Source organism: Carlito syrichta, unplaced genomic scaffold (genome assembly GCF_000164805.1).
Source record: "Carlito syrichta isolate Samal-C Ts95f unplaced genomic scaffold, Tarsius_syrichta-2.0.1 Scaffold302327, whole genome shotgun sequence".
Classification (NCBI taxonomy): Eukaryota; Metazoa; Chordata; class Mammalia; order Primates; family Tarsiidae; genus Carlito; species Carlito syrichta.
The window spans coordinates 132,149-155,293 of NW_007246423.1; the positions used below are offsets into that span (position 1 = coordinate 132,149).

At 38.7% G+C, this 23,145-nt stretch overlaps 1 protein-coding gene across 1 annotated transcript in view; it reads right to left on the reverse strand.

Annotated features, from left to right (window-relative positions):
• CUBN (cubilin) overlaps positions 1-23,145 on the reverse strand; it is a 313,379-nt gene that overhangs the window by 116,314 nt on the left and 173,920 nt on the right. The window contains exons 37-41 of the mRNA XM_008056348.2: positions 17,051-17,256; positions 15,951-16,135; positions 14,971-15,163; positions 10,817-11,014; positions 2,084-2,230 (exon numbers count right to left, since the gene is read on the reverse strand). Of these exons, the coding sequence (XP_008054539.1) occupies positions 2,084-2,230; positions 10,817-11,014; positions 14,971-15,163; positions 15,951-16,135; positions 17,051-17,256 (929 nt within the window). The remainder of the gene's footprint in view (positions 1-2,083; positions 2,231-10,816; positions 11,015-14,970; positions 15,164-15,950; positions 16,136-17,050; positions 17,257-23,145) is intronic.

Consider the following 23,145-nt stretch of genomic DNA (forward strand, 5'->3'; position numbering starts at 1 on the left):
ATTCTGCTTTCCTGGTTTTCTTGGGGAGGTTTTCAAAGTGTAGGCACTAGTCATGCTTGAAATTAACAGACCAAAGTGTAGGAAATGGTTAGTACAACAAGCATTTATTGAACACATGCTATTGTGTTATAGTCATTGTTGTTAGGATCTGGGATATACAGGTAAGTAGTAGAGAAAAATCACTATTGTAAAGCTTCCTTTATAAATGGGAAGACACGCAATAAACAAATATACAAGATATGAGATAGTGATAGGTTCTATAAAGAAAAAATGAATGGGAGGTGGGAGAAGTTAAGAGAAGGCCACGTCATTGGGTTTACATCTGAGCAGAGATCCGAATGAAATAAAGGATCAATATGGATGGCTTTGTTGGAAAAGAATATTCCAGACTAGAAAACAGGTGGTGTGATGGCTTGATGTGTTAGGGGCACATCATGGAGGTCAGATGGATGAAGCAGAATGATTCAAAAGTCGGCATTGCTAAGTCATGCAGGAAACTGACAAGACTTATTCTGAGAAAGAAGAAGTCATTGAGTGGACTTGAGCATCAAAATGGCATGATGTCACCTAAATTTTAAAGTAATCACTCTTACTGCGATACTTAAACTATAAGGAGTGGAGGGACAGGTAGAAACAGGAGCAGATTATCTACTAAGGAGGAGACACCTGAGTCCAGGGAAAGATGATAGATACCTGGGCTAGGACAGTATGGACAGAAATGGAGACAAGTCATTGGATCTAGATATTATGAGGGCACAGCCATGGTGATTCATTGGTGGCTGGGATGTAGGGTATGGGAAAAACAGAAGAGCCCAGGATGAAACCAAGATTTTTGGTTTAAGTAACTAGAAAAATGTATTTTCCATTTACTAAGATAGTAAAGAGTGTGGAATTAGAAGGTAGAAAAGGACAAAAATCAAGAGTTTAGTTTTCACAGGTTGAATTTGAAATGCATTCTGGACATGTGTCAAGTATGTAGGTATACATAGATACACATATTTATCTCTATTTATATATCTTTTAATTTGTATATAACAATAGTATATATGTACACATATGTATAATATATACATATATACATTTATACACATATACAAATAAATTACAATTATTCTACTTTCACTGTATATCCATTCACATATATGTAGGTGTATGTATGTAAAATGAGCTACAACACATATATACATGAGGAAGAGTGAACAGATGGAAGATGAGGAAAGAGAATGAATGGAGCAGACATTAATTCGCCAGTTGTCAGGGTCTAGACAGCTCATCAGCAAGTGAGTGTAGAAAGCTCACACAACTAGTTGAATTGCAGAGGTGGAAATTTATCTTAGGTCTGTCTAATTCCAAGGCTCAGTACGCCACTACACAGACTGCCTCCCTTGAGTGTGAAGAATATAATTTATCTTCAATTGCCCCTCACTTTATGAAAGGTGGAGGAAATATTAATTTTTATGTTAGATTGAGAATCTACTTTAAGCTTTTCCATTAAAAATATGAGAGTCAACATTCCATGCACTGCTTCTTTAATATTAATCTAGTTTAGATTTAGGCTATTATTGGATTTTACATGTCAAGTGTTGAAAGTTTCAATCATTCTACACATGGCAGGCATTCTATATACTATCACGCTCTCTGACTCATCAAATTCATATTTCAAGAGCAACAAACTCTTCCTGCTAACCGGTTACTCAAATGGATAATTTCAACCAAGGGATTTTTGAAGATAAATTATGACTTATTGCCCCTTTGATGTGTTTGATGTGATCTGTCTCCTAGTTCCAGCCCTCAGTTAGGTTCAGAAACCGTTTAAAGATCTCACTCGTGTGTCCACTATGAACACATTTCCTCTAGAGGGAAGATTCCTCACCCAGAGACCTGGAGGGGAGAGGCTTTTTATACAACTTGGTCACAGTGCTTTGGATGAGGACTCAATATTGACATTAAAGGTAGCCTCAGAGGCAGCAGAGACCCATGTCCTCTGACTTGTATCCTGTGCCCTGACATGAACAAATTATATTAGGGAGAGAGAAAGAGAGATGAGATGAGATGAGATTTTTTACAAGTTTGGACTCATTACTCTTGTGAAAGGACGCATTGAAGCCTGCCCTGGTTACACTGACGTCAGAAGTGAAGCGGATAAACATGTACTCTCCAGTAGACCGGATGGGCCCGGGAATGTCGCTGCCACACAGAACCGCTAGCTGCGGGGCCAAGTTACTGTCTCCTACGAGCAAAGAAGGGAAACATCAGTGTAAAAATACAATGTCTTAAGGATCTATTTCACCACCACTTGCATCCTAGCCAAAGCAGTTCAAGCATTTTTTTTTAGAACATCAGAATTCACAGAAGATAATGGGATTCTCAAAAAGAAGGACACCTCAGGGCTCATGTCATTCTGGCCCTGTTATAGGCTGAAAAGAGGCCATTTGGGTGATATTAGAACAGTCATTTAGAAAAGTCTTAAAAACGTGTATTCTTCTGTAGCTGAATTGGGCTAAATGTAAAAGCCGTTAGGATTCAAAAGTGGATATTTTTTCTATCACCATCCTTCCTCTATCTCCAGCACAACCTTGCCTGGCTGGTCAATCCTATCTAGCAAGCCATAGCTGGTACTGAAGAAGAAGCAGCTGGGCAAGCCAGACCACCTAATGATTAGGAGAGTGGTCCAAGGTCAACAAGGAGTTGGACTGAAAGCTTGGAGTAGGCATTGCCCACCTCCCCTCCATGAATACAAAGACATTGGTCTGTCATAGGCCAGGGCTCTGGGAATAAAAGATTGTTACAATTATGTTTTAGAACTGAAAGGGTGAAATCAAAACAAGTGACTTAGCTAGACAACAGCCGTTTTAACATTGCTTAGACTTTGACATCCTTTGCTAGCTGTCTGTCCCATTCCCCACTTCCTAATCATTAGCCAAGGACAGATCCAACTTTCTGGAGGGAGTTATTAATAATTGTTTTGCATCTCCCAAGCACGTCTATTCTAGGCCTTTGCTTACCAGCCACACAGGACCAAGCTGACCTCAATGGAATCAGTCTTTCGTGACTACCCACCAGCCCACCAGAGGCCGAAGGCCCTGGAGTCACAGGACTGGTTGCTCTGACAGTGCCAAGGACACAAGACCGGTGCTATCAATGCTTAGTCGTGCAACTGCTGGAGAGTTTTCTTTACCTGTCTCCTTGATTACAACTTTAAAAAACTCCCTTCCTCAGCCCCCCTTGCCACACTGCCGCTTAGTGCTGGTCCTGTTTAGAGTCTGTTCTAAATGTGAATAAACTCGTTTGCTTTACCTTTGCACATCTTTGCTTTATTCCTGTGGCACGGCCCACACCGCCTCTGTTTACTCTAACAAAAACAACTTACAGCGATCATCTTAAGTGTTGTGACTTCTCTTTCCTTTCAAATATTGCAATTGTCTGCCCCTTCCTCTAAAAAAAAAAACTGTAAAAAGAACATAGTATAAATTCCAAGATGTTATCTAAAATGTCAGCATGACCAGGAGACTTTGTGACATGTCAGGGATCACGTATCAAAAATTGTTGATGTAAATCTTAAGTCATGCTAAAACTGCACATAACTTCAAACTTGTGGTAAGTAAAGGGCTGTGAGTTTGGAGTATAAGTACTGGAAAGAATCTGTGCTGCTTTGAGTGAGTTTTTTGCAATGATGCCAACCTGTTTCCCTGTAACTTGGTTATAGAAATTAAACACTCCCTTTTCTCCCGGTCTCTGCCTCTTGTATTTTAATTAGCCACGAAGGATAGCAGCCAATTTACTGGACTGGGCCGTAACAGCTCCAGCTTACAGTGGTGCTGTCTGTCCTTTCCTTCACCCCTTTTGATAAAATCTTTTTTGACAATCTCCACTGTCTTTCCAAACACTGGCCACTAGTTCTTTCTGGCACTAAAACTCAAATTGGAGTACATGGGATTGGGAAGCATTCCAGGACCAGCGTTGATGTGTGTGCTTATTAGAGACTCTGACCTGTTACTCTAATTGCTGAAGGTCAAGTATATAAAAGAGAGAAACAAAGGTAGGTTTCTTTGACTTTAGATTCTATACTAACATTACAAGATTATTCACCAAGAAGCACCCAACTTTTATATGGACCTTTCTTCAGCTTCAATGGGGTAGTGGGATGTTTCGTTTGTTTGTTGTTTGTTGTTTGCTTTGGTGTAAAGAAGAACACACAGAGTGTAGAAAATGAGAAAAGATAGTTTCAGAAAGTGCCTTACTCCCCCCATAGAGGGAGGCAAAAGAGAACCTGTCCCCTTTTCATTTTTATTCTCTTGGATATAAGTTATCATCAAAGCAACTGTCCCAGCCGAAACCAGAATAGAGCAAAAGGGATTATAGCAGACTTGGAATAGTTGAAAAAGTATGTTGGGTTTTTTTTTTCCCCCTAGGGTAGACAATTAATAAATTTCAAGCTTATAAAAAAACAAGCACAGACCAGGTTCGGTGGCTCAGCCTGTAATCCCAGTACTTTGGGAGGCCGAGGTGAGTGGATTGCCTGAGCCCATGGGTTCGAGACCAGCTGAGGCAACTTGGCGAGACCTCATCTCTACAATAAATAAAAAATTAGCCAGGCATGGTAGTGTGCGTTTGTAGTTCCAGCTACTTGGAAAGCTGAGGCAGAAGGATGGTTGGAACTCAGCAGGTCGACGCTAGGGTGGTGGTGAGAATGCCACTGCACTCTAGCCTGGGCGATGGAGTGAGATGCCAAAAAAAAAAGAGAATAGAATGAGACATTAGGAAATGTGCCCTTTTACATAACCAGCAAAATAAATTCTTTTTGGCACTGATCACTACTTAAAACTCCTTAACGATTTTAGAAAGCAAGTTATTTTCTATTTCTGTGATTATAAATGTAATGGCACAGTTATAAATACAAAATGCTGGAAAAGGCATTCCTTGGAGGGTTTTGAAACTCTGGAAACTTTTGTGTTTTTTATCATTCAAAAGCTTTAAACACTCCCTTTGCACTTATTATCTTCATTATGCTATGTTGCTACACATTTCATCAAATATAATTTTTTGTTTGCTCATTCTCTAAAGAACTGTATTACAAAATTTTGAAGTTTATTATATGTTATTAGCTCTCATGGGATATTTTATTTCTCAATTTCACTTGGTTGGTTCTCTTTATTTTGATTTCTTTTCTAAAATCCACCATAGATTGTTTGATGAAATAATGTTAGCCAGGCTCGGTGGCTCAGCCTGTAATCCCGCGCCTTTGGGAGGCTGAGGTGAGTGGATTGCCTGAGCAGCGAGACCTCATCTCTACAATAAATCAAAAAATCAGCTGGGCGTGGTAGCGCATGCCTGTAATTCCGGCTTCTCGGAAGGCTGAGGCGGAAGGATCGCCGGAGCCCGGCAGGTCGTGGCTGCGGTGGTCGGGAGCGGCCACTGCACTCCAGTCTGGGCGACAGAGTGAGGTTCCAACTCAAACAAAACAAAATAAAACAAAACAAAAACAATGTTTATCTCAAAATAATTACTTATTGATTAACTATTTGGTAGATAACCCGAAAACAACAGATGGTCAGTTACTTGCCCTATTTTCATTCTCTATACTGAGTACTGGGATATTTCTAGAGCCTTCCAAAATCTCAACATATAAATTGAAGAAGGAATGAATCTAATCTTTATAAAGAGAGGCAAGTCAAAGAATCACAAAGTCTAGGCCTCGCGGGTAACTTGGTAATTCTTTCTTCAGTCTGACCTCTTCATTTTATTTTTTATTTTTTTGAGTTGGAGTCTCATTCTGTCACCCAGACTGGAGTGCAGTGGCCGCTCCCGGCCACCGCAGCCTTGACCTGCTGGGCTCCGGCGATCCTTCCGCCTCAGCCTTCCAAGTAGCTGGAACTACTGGTGCGCGCTACCACGCCCGGCTAATTTTTGATTTATTGTAGAGATGAGGTCTCACCAAGTTGCCCAGGCGGGTCTCGAACCCGCGGGCTCAGGCCATACACTCACCTCAGCCTCCCAAAGCGCGGGATTACAAGCTGAGCCACCAAGCCTGGCTGACCTCTTCATTTTAGAGATGTGGAAACTGAAGCCCCAAGATTATTAAAGGTTTATGTTTATTGAGCAATTACCATATGCCACTTTAAGTGCTTCACATGCAATATCTGATTTTATTTTCACAGTAACTCTATTAAGTAGGCATTATTTTTATCCCCATTTTGCAGATAAGAAAACTGAGTCTTGGTGTGGCCATGCTCTTTGAGCTATGGCTGTCTCCACGCTTCCTCACTTTGACCCCCTCCCCCACCTTGGGAAGTAAATCTTCTCTCTCCCTTCTCTTTCTCTCTCTAATTTACTTTTAAATAAACTTTTCTTTCTTTGCCTCTTAAAAAAGAAAGAAAAGAAAACTGAGTGTTAGAGGGGATGTAAGTTACATTGCTACATGCAAGGGCATAGAGCACAGATGCCAAAATGATTTTAGCCCTAGCAGATTAATCCAGATGCCCCCAAATGATGCTATTAAATAGTTTATTTAAGGTCATTTAAAAAGTACATTTCAGATCTGGAACTAGATAAAAGATTTACAAATTTTTGATATAATTTCTGCTATTTTTCTTTCTATTCATCTATTTTAAAGCTTTTTTAAAATGTCAGATGTAATTTCATAGAGTTTCAGCTTAGAGGAATATTTGGTACATAAAATTTGTCAGTATGTGGACTGGAAGAGTCTGATTCAGTTTTGAACCATGGCAACTCTGTAAAATGAATAAGAAGGTGGGAGAGTGACTCCGTTCTCTCAGGAAGGCTGCAGGACCCTCTCTAGGGTAGCCCAAGAATGTTCACAGTCACCCTACAACCAAGGGTCAAGGACCTAAGGCTTGTGATGACTAGTCAATTGCACAAGTAGCCTGTAAGTATCACTGTCTGTGGCCAGTTGGCTTTAGATCTTTGTTTTATAATGTTACACGCCTTGCTACTCAGATACAAAAAAATTGGCTCTGCAAAGAACAAATAATTGAAGTGGGATTTAAAATTTAGTTCTAAAAATATATTAACACTGTGTAAATGGACAAAATATTCATCAGTTGGCACATTAACTCAATAGCTATTTCTTTAAAAAAACTGTTTCTTGAATGAGTAAATAAGGAAAGAATCAATCTATTGGGCATCTGCTCATATTGTTAGTGCATAAAAAGGAATGGATATAGATAGGTCACACAACCAATTAAAATATTTTGGTTGTTTTGGCGTATACCTCCGTTTCTTTAGCTCTTTCTAGTAGCTCTATGTCTGACAAGGACACAAACAAAAGCTTTGTTAAAAATGTCTATCTGGGTTGGACGCGGTGGCTCAGTCTGTAATCCCTGCACTTTGGGAGGCTGAGGCGAGAGGATTGTCTGTGCCCGGGGGTTTGAAACCAGCCTGGGAAACTTGGTGAGACTTTGTCTCTACAGTAAGTCAAAAAATGACCCGGGTGTGGTAGCACACGCCTGTCGTTCCAGCTACTTCGAAGGCTGAGGTGGAAGGATTGCCTAAACTCAGCAGGTCGAGGCTGCGGTGGCCGTGAGCATGCCACTGCACTCCAGCCTGAGTGACAGAGTGAGACTCCAGCTCAAAAAAAAAAAAAAGAAAAGAAAAGAAAAAAAAGTCTACCTAGGTAAATTGAAATCTAAACTATTCTGAATTCTTCATCTACAAAATGCTTGGACTTTCGCTCAAAAAGTTGTATTTGTTACAACTGATTCTCACAAAAAGCCCACGAGTTAGGTAACCATTTGTGTCTCTTTCACAGGTTATATTAACAGGCTTAGAGCCATTTAGTGACTTGTGCAGGGTCACACAGAAGAAGAAAAGAATTGTTCCTCAGGTTCTAGGATTCCAAGAAAAGTTATTGATGGAACAAAAAAGCAACTCAACAGAATGTGATTTTTAAAGAATAACTATAATTTACCTCATTGATGTAGTTACCTTCTGAAAATATTTTTCTGAACACTTAGAGTATTTCTCTGAACACTTAGAGTATGTGTGCAAGGACACATCCATTTCATCACATGAAAAAAATTTTTATTTTTAAATTTTTTTGTAGAGAGTTCTCACTATGTTGCCTGGGCTGGTCTCAAACTCCTAAGCCCAGGCAATTCTTCTGCCTCGGTCTCCCAAAGTACTGGGATTACAGGTGTGAACCACCGCACCTGACTTATGAAATATTTTATTTTATTTATTTTGGAGATTTCTTTCTTTTCTTTTCTTCTTTTTTTTTTTTTTTTTGAGTTGGAGTCTCACTCTGTCGCCCAGACTGGAATACAGTGGCATGCTCTCGGCCACCACAGCCTCGATCTGCTGGGTTCAGGTGATCCTTCTGCCTCGGCCTTCCAAGTAGCCAGAACTACAGGCACATGCCACCATACCCTGCTAATTTTTTGATTTATTGTACAGACGAGGACTCACCAAGTTGCCCAGGCTGATCTCGAACCCCTGGGTTCAGGCAATCCACTTGCCTCAGCCTTCCAAAGTGCTGGGATTACAGGCTGAGCCACCGAGCCCAGTCGGAGATTTCTCTTTGAATAAGTTTTAAATAACAAAATGAATTTTCTTTATAGTTATAGGACTATTTAGAGTGTCTATCTAATATTGGGTGACTTATAGTAGTTTTTGTTTCTTAAATGCCAGTATCCACAGAAATGCTTTGATGTGAGGATAGACAATAGTTCTTCTGGGCAACAAGCTGATAGCTGACTGTTGTTAGGAAAAAGAGGAAAAGTCTGGCTTATCTTTCATCACATCTACATGATTGATTGGAGTCTTAGGGTCCAGCAAAAATATTTTCAGTAGGTAACTACATCAATAAGGTAAATTATGCCTATTCTTTTAAAGTCCCACTCTGTTGAGTTGCTTTTTGTTCCATCAATAACTTCTCTTGGAAGTTAGAACCTAAGGAACAATTCTTTTCTCCTACTGTGTGACCCTGCACAAGTCACTAAATGGCTCCAAGCCTGTTATATCTTTGGTGAAAGAACCACAGATGGATAACTACCTTGTGGACTTTTTGTGAGGATCAGGAAGGAACATAAACCATGTCAACCATTTGATTTTTCCTACTCAGTGGGGGTTTAGGGATGAGGGGACAAAGGAGACAAGATCTTGCATGCTAGTAACCTGTGGATCACAAGCAAACATGTTTTGGCTGTGAATATGCATTTCTAACAAGTGCCCAGGTGACGCTGATGCTGCAGAACTGGGGACAACGCTGAAAAATCGTGATGTGGAGGATGTGGCCTCCCTGCTGTCCTCCCTCATTCCAGCCCCTGGGAACTGGGAAGCACAATTGCATACATGTCGCATATCAGCATTATTTTTATCCCTACCTCATTGCACAACACCACACCTGTGCATGGAGAATAGGATGCTCAATTCTATCCATTCTATCCAGATTCAGCGGACAAAGAGAAATGAATACATTATCATTGTAAATGTTTTTCACTTGGATCGTAAAGCTACAGATATACAATACAATATTTATCTCTGAGGCTTTTCAGTAAGAAAGTAGCATGACCTAAACGTTCAGGCTATTCACGCCTACATATGCCTCTTTTAAAAAGCCTTTATTGCCGGGCTCAATGGCTCAGCCTGTAATCCCGCGCCTTTGGGAGGCTGAGGTGAGTGGATTGCCTGAGCCCGCGGGTTCGAGACCCGCCTGGGCAGTGAGACCTCATCTCTACAATAAGTGAAAAAAATCAGCCGGGCGTGGTAGCACATGCCTGTAATTCCGGCTACTTGGAAGGCTGAGGCGGAAGGATCACTGGAGCCCAGCGGGTCGAGGCGACAGAGTAAGACTCCAACTCAGAAAAAAAAAAAAAAGCCTTTATTGGCTGGGCGCAATGGCTCAAGTCTGTAACCCCAGCACTTTGGGAGGCTGAGACAAAGGGATTGCCTGAATTCACAGGTTTGAGACCAGCCTGGGCAACATGGTGAGACCTCATTTCGACAATAAATCAAAAAATTAGCCGGGCATGGTAGTATGCACCTGTAGTTCCAGCTACTTGTAGGACTGAGGTGGGCAGAAGGATCGCCTCAGCCCAGCAGGTAGATGCTGGGGTGGCCGTGAGCATGCCACTGCACTCCAGCCTGGGCAATGGAGTAAGACTCCAACTCAAAAAAAAAGCCCTTTATTTCCTCTTAGGAATGTTGAGTTTTCCTTGGCATTTTGTAACAGGCAATTAAATACTTTATGTTCTTCAGACATTGAAGCTAATGCTGGTATTTGACACCTTCGTTAACCACAATATCTGTGTAATTCTGTAAAGAGTGGATAGAGGAGCAACTGATCAGTGGAAAATGAAAAAGTAGTCTGCATACACGATGGCTGGAATACTATCCAGTCATCAAAAAGAATGGAAAAATGGCTTTTGCAGCAACTTGGATGGAATTGGAGGACATCATCCTAAGTGAACTAACTCAGGAACAGCAAACCAAACACTGCATGCTCTCACTTATAAAAGGGAGCACAACCAAGAATCTGCAAAGGCAGAGAGAATGGTACAAGGAGACTCAGAAGGGGAGAAGGGAAAAGTGGTGGAGGGATGAAAAATTACCTATTGGGTACAATGTGCACAGGTGGGGCGGTGAGCATACTCAAAGCCCAGACTTCCTCATTGCCATACAATGCAATCATGTAACCAAAAACTGTACCCTCTAAGGCTATTGAAATAAAAGATAAACAAATAAATCTAAAAGGAATGAATGGAGGCAACAAACAACTATGATGGCAATGGAATATAACCAAATATGTATAAGGGTTGAGATATATATATATAATTTTTTTTTTTTTAAATGTGCTCACCATCTCTTATCACAAGGCTGTCATAGGCACATGTTCGGTGAGATTCAATATCCAGAGAAAGGATGTTGAGTTCCACAGTGGAATCAGGAGCCTGGATAAGCCACGTACATTCAGCCCTATTACTGTAGCTGCTGGGCCAACCCGGGGAGAAAAAAAAGACTGGCTCAGCCCCTGTCCTCAGGAAGCCACCACAAGCACCTGCAGAGAGAAAAGCAGTATCTTTGAAATACCCCCTAATCACTTTTTCACTTTAAAGTGACAGCCCCATACCAAAAAGAAACAACCAACTCAAACAACTTTCCCAAAGAAATCAACAGACATTTTAGAAAGCCAACCGATTCAGACAGCCATAATTTCCACTATTTATCTTTTGTGTAAGACAACTACCTTGTGTTCTACTTTTCCATCAACATTTTGCCATATAACCCACATATCACTGAGTGTTGACTATTGTTAAGCATAATTAAGTACATGTAGAAAACCCTCCCCTCCTGTATTACTGGGGTAGAACTATATTCACATTTCCTATGTTTCTCATGTTTCTCCATTTTTTTAAACATAGCTATTCATAGTGTAATTTGTATCTAGACAGTTTTGAGGTGAGATCTTAGGGCCTTCGCGGGTTTAGTTTTGGGTATGTGCACATCTGGGCATATATGTATGGCCTTCTAGATTTCCAGAAACATAGCAGAGTTTTTACAAAACCCTTTGTGGACATCTCATTCCCTATTTTTTCTTTTCCTGATTTCTGGTCAGTTTCTTGTTCATTATAACTGTTATCCCTGCACCTCATGCAGTTATGATGTTAAACAGCTGCTGATTGTTTTCAGCAAACACCCTATGGATAGGGTTGCACAGAGTGAGCTGTTACTCAGGTCATGTGAAAATAAGCTCTGAGAATGGAGTTTTCCAGAAAGCATTTCCTGATGCTCTTGTGGTTGGGTGAGGCCATTTGACCAGTTCTGACCAATGAACTATGAGCAAAAGACATGTGTACTTTTATACTGAGCACTTTTAGAATGAGACATTCCAGGGTTCTTTTCCCTTCTGCCATGGTCATAGGCAATGTCCCAAACAATAGCAGCTCCAACAGCCTGGGTTGCGGAGTGATAATGATGACAAGGCCCCCAGTTAACTCAAGAAGGATATGTAGCATGAACAAGAAAGAAACTGTGTTGGTTTTAGCCAGTAAGAGTTTGGAATTATTTCCAGAAAGCCACCAGATAGGTCAAATAATGGCAATTCCTTGGAGGTGGGCTGTTTTCTGGAGCTCTAACCCCATTCTTCTCAACCATCACCCAGAGCTGCTAAGCTGTTGGTTTTCCCAGTTATACGGTTGTGAGGCTGGGGTCAGGCTACTGTAAAGCTAGGAGGAGAGGGAGAGAGGATAAGAAAAGTTTAGATCCCACAAAACTGACTATTCTTACTGAGATTCAGCTATGTTTCTTGAATAAACACACGTGAAGTTTTTATAAGGCTATGGTTAATTTCCTAAAAGTTGATTTTGATGACTTTTGCCAGTGTTCTCATCACTTTTATGGAAGAATGGATTTTCTCTAAAAGTTGATTTTGATGATTTTTGCCAGTGTTCTCTTCACTTTTATGGAAGAATGGATTTTCAGAGGTTTATACTTCATGATACCAGAAGCTTATGATGCATACCATAATACGTCTGAATCTTGTTAGGGTCATCAGGAAATAAGTATAAAATATTATACAACTAGATCTTCATTTATTTAAACCTTATTGTATAGGCTGCATATGTTTTCTTTTTTAAAAAAGCAACCTCAGGTTTAAAATCTGAATGATGGCTGTTATCCAATGTCTTCCAATTTAAAGGTTTTCCTCTGTATGAAATATTTCTTGTCTTGAATTTATAAAAGATGGTTGTCACACTAACTGACTGTGGGTCATTAGCATTGCTTGCCAAATATTCTATCTGTCCCCATTTCCAAGCACATGATAGAATTACATTTCCTGATGCTCTTGTGGTTGGGTGAGGCCATTTGACCAGTTCTGACCAATGAATTATAAGTAAAAGACATGTACACTTTTATACTGAGCACTTTTAGACTGAGACATTCCAGGGTTCTTTTCCCTTCTGCCATGGTCATAGGCAATGTCCCAAACAATGGCAGCTCCAACAGCCTGGGTTAGGGAGTGATAATGATGACAAGGCCCTCAGTTAACTCAAGAAAGATATGTAGCATGAACAAGAAAGAAACTGTGTTGTTTTTAGCCAGTAAGAGTTTGGAATTATTTGTTACTGCAGCATGACTAAGCTTTTCCTGACTGATACACTGACTAATGTTTTCCAGTTTGATTTGTTTAATTTTTTTCTGATGACGCTCCGCCGCAATAAGCTCACTTTCTTCTGTTTGCTTATTTGCTGCTTGTACTACTTGCTCTGTCATTTAACCATTTGTTACTATGCTGTTATTTGACAAACATATGAACACTTTGTCTTTCCCAATTACTTTTAAGTTACTGAAGAGTAGAAATTGAATCTTGGTTTCCTTTCTTAGTTACCTAAGTGTATCCATAATAAATTCTCAATAAAAATGTGTTAAATTAAATTAAATATATGCATGTATAAGAAATGCTGATGGTGTAAGGATCAGTATCTTGATACTAATACTAAGTTTTTGTAGCTTTAATAAAACTTTCAAAGTGTAGAGTCATTACAAGATAATAATGTATGCCATCTAGATAACTAGTAAACTTTAAAACGTTCCCACCCTCTTATTTTATCCTTTCCTTGCTCTCTTTTACTAAGAAAAACAGAATTTATTCACTTATCCACTGACATCGCATAATTATAGAATATTATTGGAAGGAAATTTGTTGGTGTAGTGTTTTGCATGAGTAAGTAATTCCTCTACCTTGAGATTTGTGAATATTAAAAAAAGCTTAACTAAGTTCATTTCTAAGAGCTCTGGATATATCTATCCAGAATTAAATGTCACCTCTAAATTTCATTTGCCAATCTTAGTAATAGTTCTCTGCTCTTAGATAAATGGATTAATATTTTAAGGAAGTGATTCATATTCAGTGTCATGAAAGCACCTCATAAGAGGGGTAAAAATAACTTCCAGAAAAGAATACTAAGGGACATTAAACAAATATAAGTACAAATTATATATTAATCAGTGATCTCTGCTAATCTAAATTCTCAAGAAGTTAGAAGAAAATAGACTTTAATGTTCCAGGATATGTTTAGCCATAGAAGTTCAGAGTTTGAATTTTCTTCAGTGAGATTCCATGATCATGTGTACCAATCAAATATTCAAGAACTGAGAATATCCTCTAAGAAATGTCTGAATATCTTCTATGTCAACCATCAGATTTCATAAGAAACATTCAAATTTGTTTAAATAATTTTAAAGGAAAAAGCACAAAGCTTCCAAAATACTGGTAACTCAGTATTACTTTAGCTGAGAGAATTAAGAATGTCTTTAAAAATAATAAAATAAAGTTTAAAAATTAAGCCCATTTTACCTAGAAATATGAAAGTTTACAACCACCTAAAAAGAAACAAAATAGAAATGAATGCAAATGAAATATAGAGGAAAGACTGTTGCTTCTGCCTGTTAGTTGATACTAAACAAACTTATTGTGTGTGTGTGTGTGTGTGTGTGTGTGTGTGTGTGTGTGTGGTATTTACAAATCAAATATTCAGGGTTCTCTAAAGTAGTATCTAGAAATTGTAGGTAGAGTACCTCATGGATATCAAACCCTTAATAATATTAAAATATAATGGAAAACCTGCATTATAAGAAACAAATGTTAAACTTTTTTTCAGACTGGAGTGCAGTGGCTGCTCCCGGCCACTGCAGCCTCGACCTGCTGGGCTCCAGCAATCCTTCCGCCTCAGCCTTCCAAGTTGCTGGAACTACAGGCGCGCTACCATGCCCGACTACTTTTTTGATTTTATTGTAGAGATGAGGTCTCGCCAAGTTGCCCAGGCGGGTCTCGAATAAATTTTTTTAAATATAGTATTTATGAACTTAAAAGAACACCTGAACATATGGTGGAAGTGCTTTGGGCTGTACTTATTCATATTTATGTTTTTGGTCCCTGTTATGACAGGACTCTGAAATACTGGCCTGTGGTTATCAGTCCTAAAAAAGAATTTCATTCATTAGCAAACTCACCTGGAGCAATGGTAGGTAAAAGTCCAACAGGTTCATCTACTGCAAACCACTCCAGAAGAAATCCCTTCCCTGAGACTGAAGTATCAGAAAGAAAATGAATTGTCAAGGAATTTCTAGTGGAGCTAAAAGATTCAGTCTGGGTGCCACAGTAAGTTCCAATCAGGCGGGAATGAATGCCAAGCCCATCATAAACCTGCATATAAAAATAGAAAATAGAGCATTGTATTTAGAAAATTACCTCTATTTTTCTTCATCAAAAAGAAATTTTAAAAGATGCCTTACATTACTACAATCTTATCACAGTGAAAAAAAAACAATGAACTAGTAAATGCTTTATTTTAGCTTAAAACAGAAAGTGTCATTGAATATAAAATATTATTACAAATGATATAGTATGTTTAAAAACATATTTTTGTTGCTGAATTACATTTACAGACATTATTTGTGGGCTATATAGCTCATTAGATGATTTACAGCAGAATCTGTAGACAAAAAAGTAGGTACAAGGGTTGTTATGCAACAATAGTACTCAATAAAAGTGCTTTGGGGCCCTGTGGGTCTTTTCCCACTGTGGGAGCTTTCCTGTCCTCTCAATAAATCCTGCTTTCTCACACACACACAAAAAGAATCAGATTGATACACTAGCTAATATCTGAATGGCAATGATCACCATGATTTTCATATCTGTATTTATATTTACATGATCTTACAAATTTTTAATACTCTAACATAGCAGATGAAGATGAAGCCCAACAGGTAAATTATAATAATACTAAAAAAATTCCTTAGATATCAAATAGAAAATAATAAATATAATATCAAAATTGCCTCTGTTCAGACAATCTAGAGGTAGTAATTATGATTTGGGGCAGACAATGTCATATGATTTGCAAATGCCTGAGTAAACATTAGCTAGAATTTATTTTTGCCAATAGCAACTCACCAAAATTAGTAAACCTCAGTTTCACATGGAAACTCACCCTTAGTTTGTCATAATAGCAGTTTTGTGTTTCTTCAATGTCCATCTCCAAGATTCTACCATGGATAACTTGAGACACATTCACATTTACTATCCATTGGTAATTGGAGTTATGGTGATAATTTCCAGGCCAGAACGGAGAGGCGATTTTCCCACGCGTTCCCACAATATTATCATTGCCAAATACTAGGAGGAAAAACAAAGTTATAAATCAGACCTGCTTAGAATTGCTCTTTAATCAAATGAAAAAAAAAAGACAAAAGGCAAGGGATGTTGAAAAGGATGAACTTTTAATTTACTGTGATTTCTTTGCTGACTATTGAAAGAAATACTGCTTCTCTTTTGATTTCTAAGCTATCTATTAATTCCTCAGAGAAGGGTGATTTTGTGAATGGAATTCCATCTCCTTAAAGAGTGAAAGGAGGTGACAACTTCCCATGTGAAAATAGGTTCCCAGCCCCCAAGGGATCTGGGCACATAGGAAGGGGGATTAGCAATCTCACTTACTAATTTTGGTTTACCTATTTTACTTTAATTTACCAAAGAATGGAACATGTCTTTAAAAATTTTATATGATAAGATAAACTGACAGTTTGGAATTACATATAGAATAGCTAATGACAGAAACATTGAGTTCGAAAACAAAAACACTTAACATTTTATCCTATTAGAAGAATACCCTATTATTATTATATCTGAGCACTGAAGTCAATACCAAAGCAATACTAAAGGGCTTTAATACATTTAAAATAGTTTAGAGACCAAATTAAAAACATATTTGACATAAATATACCAAACATAAACTGTAATATATTAGAAGACTCTTTAACACAATATCATGAAAAAAATTTAAGTTAATATTAGGTAGAAACTAGAGCTTAAAAAGAATCTTAGAACCATTGAGAATGTTCTCCTTTGCTCTTAATGAGCCATCTGCATATAATTTAGTTTTTCTAGTATATTACATAATAAAATAATTCGAAAGATAATATAGGAGAACTGTGTAGAGTTTAGGATTGTTCTTGCTTTATTGAAAATTTGTTACCATTTCTAGCTTGTAGGGCGCATTCTGGAAGCCACACTGAAATAGAACCAACTCACTCTTAGTAAACGTGGCCTGGAAGCCTGTGCCACTGCCCGAGCCATCTGAGATAAATCTGACCCACAGGATGTGCCCAGCAGTGGACGAATAATTGAGAGGGAGGGAGTTTCCACAGTATTGTCCCACCAGGTGACCCGTGGCGTTTCCTTCTCGAATCTCCACAAAATCTTTGCTGCAGTTCTGAGAGTCTTCCAACTGGAAAGATCTGATTTGGAAGAAATCAGAGATTTTGACAGAAATTAAATTGAAGAATAAACTTTGGGATAATTCTGAATCACATGCTGAGTTAACCTGTTCATTAAAAAAAAAAAAAAAGGCTCTTTTAACTTTGGTTACAAGATCCTTTAGCTATCTCAAACATTTCTTTCACTCAAGTTTGTTGAAATGCCTATTCAAGAGCTACAAAGACAATTAATATATTGTTTCAAGCAGTTTGCTTTCTGATGAGAACAACTGGGCAAAACTACAGAAAAAAATATAAAGCAGAATAGTGTGAGTGCAATCAGAGCTCTGAAGTGGCATAAGAATTTTGAAGCAGAAGCACCACATCTGACTGTGGGACTTCATAATACCTTGATGGATTTTTTTTTTTAAGATGGAAATGTAAACATTAGATGGATTTATTTATTTATTTATTTGTTGAGTCAGTGTCTCACTCTGTCACCCAGGCTGGAGCGCACTGGCACACTCACGGCCATCCCAGCGTCCACCTGCTGGGCTCCAGTGATCCTTCTGCCTCAGCCTTCCAAGCAGCCAGAACTACAGGCAGGCGCTACCACACCCAGCTAGTTTTTGATTTATTGTAGAGACGAGGTCTCACCAGGTTTCCCAGGCTGTTCTCAAACCCACAAGTTTAGGCAAACCACTCACCTCGGCCTCCCAAAGTGCTGAGACTAAAGGCTGAGCCACCGAGCTTGGCCCATTAGATGGATTTAAAGAGCACAGATGGTGGGCAGAGAATGCATGCCAACAAGTCACACACGCAGAACAGGGTGGACCATATTTAGATACTGTGAGACATTTAGTTTGATTAAAATACTGAGTATCTCAAAGGAACCATGTAGCTGAGGCAGTAAGATGGAGTCGTTTGGCAGACTCAAATGCTCTGCAAAGGCACTTAAATTCTGGAAAGGTAGAAAAATTGTAGGATTTGCAATGACACAGACTAGTGCCCAAAGGTAACCTCTTCAACTTGCCTTATATTTGACAACTGCGATACAAGGTGAAGTAGACAATAGGAAATAATACCTACCTCATACGATTGCCATATGTAACATATAAAGGTTCTAAAACACGTAGGTGCTACATGAATGCTTTTAAACCTTGGCCTTGATGTTTAAAGACTTGGAGCTAATAAAGATAACATGGTATAGGTGTAAGCACAGACAAATAGATGGATGAAAATAAAAGAAAGTCCAGAAGAGGACCCACAAATATACAGTCAACACAATACGATCCAGCGTGCCAAGACAGTTCAATGGGGAAAAGAAAATCCTTTTTAAAAAATGGTGCTCCAATAACTGGATATTCTTATGGAGAGAAAAAAAAAGAACCTCAAATTCTGCCTCTCATCATAAATAGAAACAAATTTAATATTTCTCAATAGATGTAAACATAAAAGCTAGAACCATCTCAAAGAATAGATAAGAGGAATATCTTTGTGACCTTAGGCAGGCAAATGTTTCTTAGAATGTAAAAAGTTCTAACCATGAGATAAGATGTTAAAAAGTTTGACCTCATCAAAAATAAAAATTCCTCCTCATTAAAGACATGAATAAGAAAATGAAGCCAGGCTCGGTGGCTCAGCCTGTAATCCCAGCGCTCTGGGAGGCTGAGGTGAGTGGATTGCCTGAGCCCGTGAGTTCGAGACCCGCCTGGGCAACTTGGCGAGACCTCATCTCTACAATAAATCAAAAAATTAGCCAGGCGTGGTAGCGCATGCCTGTAGTTCCAGCTACTTGGAAGGCTGAGGCGGAAGGATTGCTGGAGCCCAGCAGGTAGAGGCTGCGGTGGCCAGGAGTGTGCCACTGCACTCCAGTCTGGGCGACAGAGTGAGACTCCAACTCGGAAAAAAAATAAAAAGAAAATGAATAGGCAAGTCACAGACTGGGGTTGGGGGGTAAAGATCATTGCAAAGCATTTCTCTAACGAGGGACTCAGCTGGAATATAAAAAGAATTTCTACAAGTAAACAATGAAAGAATAGACAACGAAATTAAAAAAGGAACAGATATGAACAGACATTCATAAAAGAATATAAGTAAATGGCCAATGAAAATGTAAAAAGTACTCTGATTAGTCATTCAAGCAATGCAAATTCACAATAAGATATCATTTCACATCCGACAGAATGGATAACATAAAAAAGACTAACAAGATCAAATGTTGGCAGGTACACATAGCATCTAGAAGTCTCATATATTCCTGGTGAGACTATATGCTGACACAACCACTTTGAATAATTATTTGAGACTTTCTTATAAAATTAAACACACATCCAATTAATGCCCAGATAGTCCACTCCTACATGTTTACTCAAGGGAAATAAAAACACTTGATCATGTTAGTATCCTGAATATAAAATAACTCCTGCAATAAAATTTAAAAATTAAAAAGACAAATAGCCCAACTGATAATACCAAAGAGGCCGGGCTCGGTGACTCAGCCTGTAATCCCAGCACTTTGGGAGGCCGAGGTGAGTGGATTGTCCAAGCCCGAGGGTTCGAGACCAGCCCAGGCAACTTGCGGGACCTCATCTCTGCAAAACATCAAAAATTAGCCGGGTGTGGTAGCACACGCCTAGTAGTTCTGGCTACTTGGAGCTGAGGCAGAAGGATCGCTGGAGCCCAGCAAGTCGCGGTTGCAGTGGCTGTAAGCTTGGCACTGCACTCCAGCCTGGGCGATGGAGTGAGACTCCAACTCAAAAAATAATAATAATAATAATAATGAAAAGAAACTGAATAAGCATTTCTCCAAAGAAGATTATGAGTGACCGATAATAAAATGAAAAGAGGCTCAACACCTTGGTCAATAGGAAAATGCAAATCAAAATCACCATGAGACAACACTGAAAACCCACTCGGACGACTGTTATGGAAAAAAATGAAAAATAAGTGGTAATGAAGATCTGGAGAAGCCAAGACCCTTATTATGTATTGCTGGAAATGTAAAATGATGCAGCCTCCGTAGAAAACAATTTGTTGAATCTTTAAACAGTTAAGCAGAGAATTACCATATAATGCAGAAATTCTACTTCTAGGTCTATATCCAAAAGAATTGAAAGGGACTCAACCAGATACTTCTGCACTAGTGTTCATAGTAGCATTATTCATAATACTCAAGAGGTGAAAACAACTCAAATGTCCATCAACAGAGGAATAGATAAACAAAATGTGATATTCATGATTATTATTCACTCTAAAAAATAATTAGATTTTGAGCGGGGCGTGGTGTCTTACACCTGTAATCCCAGCACTCTGGGAGGCAGAGGCGAGAGGATTGCCTGAGCCTACAGATTTGAGACCAACCTGGCCAACTTGGCGAGACCTGGTCTCTACAATAAATAAAAAAATTAGCCAGGCATGGTGGTGTGCGCCTGTGGTTCCAGCTACTTGGAAGGCTGAGGTGGAAGGATTGCCTGAGCCCAGAAGGTTGAGGCTGTGGTGGTGGTGAGCATGCCACTGTGCTCCTGCCTGGGCGACAGATTCAAAAAAAAAAAAGTAAATTCTGAATATGCAACAACATGGATGAACTTTGAAAACATTATGTTAAGTAATATAAGCCAGACACAAGAGGACACATGTTGTATGATTCTACTTACAAAAGAAGCCTATAATAGACAGATTCACAGACATGGAAAGTAGAACAGAGATTACCAGGAGCTGAGGCATAGGAGTGGAGAAAGGGGGAAACTATTGTTTAAAGGATGCAGAGTTTCTGCTTGTGATGATGACAAGTTCTGGAAATGGACAGTGGTGATGGTTACAAAACACAGTGAATGTACCTAATGCCACTGGGTTGTATTAATAATATAAAAATGGTTAAAATGATAAATTATAAGTTATGTATAATTTAGCACACACACACACACACACACACACACACACACACACACACACACACACACACACACAAAACCCTGGGGAATTTTCAGTGGTAAAACTAAATGAACAGAGTCCTGCTTGGGAAAGTTAATCTGCAGAAACATATAATGGTAATGAATGGGAGCAGTAGACAAATCTTTCTGTTTTTTGATATATTCAATCTAGCATAGTGGGGTGTCACCCAAACGGGTCTATCAGGACTAATATGCACATCTGGACTTCAGAAAAGATACTAGGCTGCATTTGCAGATTACCTGTATGTGCATAATAATAGATGAACACATGGCCAGATTTTTTAGAAATTAAAAAGTGAGGGGTAATAAATTGATATGAGAGAGAGGGGGGGAGGAAGGAGAGATGCTTTGAGAGCACCCACACTTTGAGTGCAGAGAAAGGAAGAGGAAACAAGAAACACAGGAATTGTTCAAAAAATGAGAAACAACCAAGTTCACTGCCATGTCACAGAAGCCACGAGAAAATTAAGGAGAGGGTGAGGAAGAGTGATAGAGTGGCGAAAGACCCAGGACTGAGAATAGGTTACAGGATTTGGTTACTAAGAAAATATTAGCAACTTTTAAATGAGCAGTTTCAGAGTGTCCACTGTAGAATTTATATTTCAACCTTTTAAGAAATAAATTAGATGACTGCTATTTTTTTCCTACAGGCTAGTGAATGCAATAACAACAACAAGCTTTCTGTAACATCTAACAATTAAAATTTACAAATTATTTACATTCACTCTTTTCATGTGTGTGTTTATTAGCATTCATAAAAATGTATCGATGTAGTTAAGCACAAATCAATCTCAGAAAATATTAAAACTATTAAAAAACATTTTCTCTGACCACTATAAAATGAAATAGGAAACAGTAGCAAAGAGATAACAAAAAGGTCCCATAATTTGGAAATGTAATAAAATATCTGTCTATATAAGCCATATGTCAAACTGAAAACAAACCCGGAAATTAGAATACATTTAGAACTGAATGAAAACATTATATAATAAAACTTAGGAGGTATAGTCAAAGCAATATTTAGAAGAAAATTTATGGCATTATGTGCTTATGGTAGAAAAGAAGAAATATTAAGAAAAATAAGCTACGTGTTCAATCCCAGAAGTTAGAAAAACAATGCAGAAAAGAACACAAAGAAATAAGAACCAGCAAGACAATCTCTGAAATGAATGAAATAGAAATGTATAAAATAATAAAAAGGATAAAAAACAAAAGTTGTTTCTTTGACAAGACTAATGATATATAAAACATTAATAAAACTGATAATAAGAAAGGACTTAAAGTGAGCAATATTATTAATAAGAAAAGGACATAATTACAGCTACATTAAAAATTTTTAATTATAATAAAATTTATAACAGTCACATGCTAATAAATCCAAAATATTAGATAACTTTCTACAAATATACAATAACACAACTAGTTGAAAAAAATGAAAAAACTTAAAAGAGACCATTAAATAAATAAAAGTTGGTATTAAAATTACTCACAAAGTAAAACAAAAATCTGACTCCAATTTTACAAGGGAGTGCTACCAAAGCTTCGATGAATCTTTTTTGTTGTTGTTTTGTTTTTGAGTTGGAGTCTCACTCCATCACCCAGGCTGGAGTGCAGTGGCACGCTTACAGCCAACCCAGTGTTGACCTGCTGGGCTCAGGCGATCCTTCCGACTCAGCCTTCCAAGTAGCCAAAACTACAGCTGCGCGCTACTATGCCCAGCTAATTTTTGATTTGTTGTAGAGATGAGGTCTCACCAAGTTGCCCGGGCTGGTCTCGAACCTGGGGGCTCAGGCAATTCAGTCATCTCGGCCTCCCAAAGTGCTGGGACTACAGGCTGAGTCACCGAGCCTGGTCAAAATTTGTAAGTTTTAAGTTGGATCCACGATTTAACATTAGAAGCCGGGCTGGTGGCTCAGCCTGTAATCCCACACCTTGGGAGGCTGAGGTGAGTGGATTGTCTGAGCCTACGGGTTCGAGA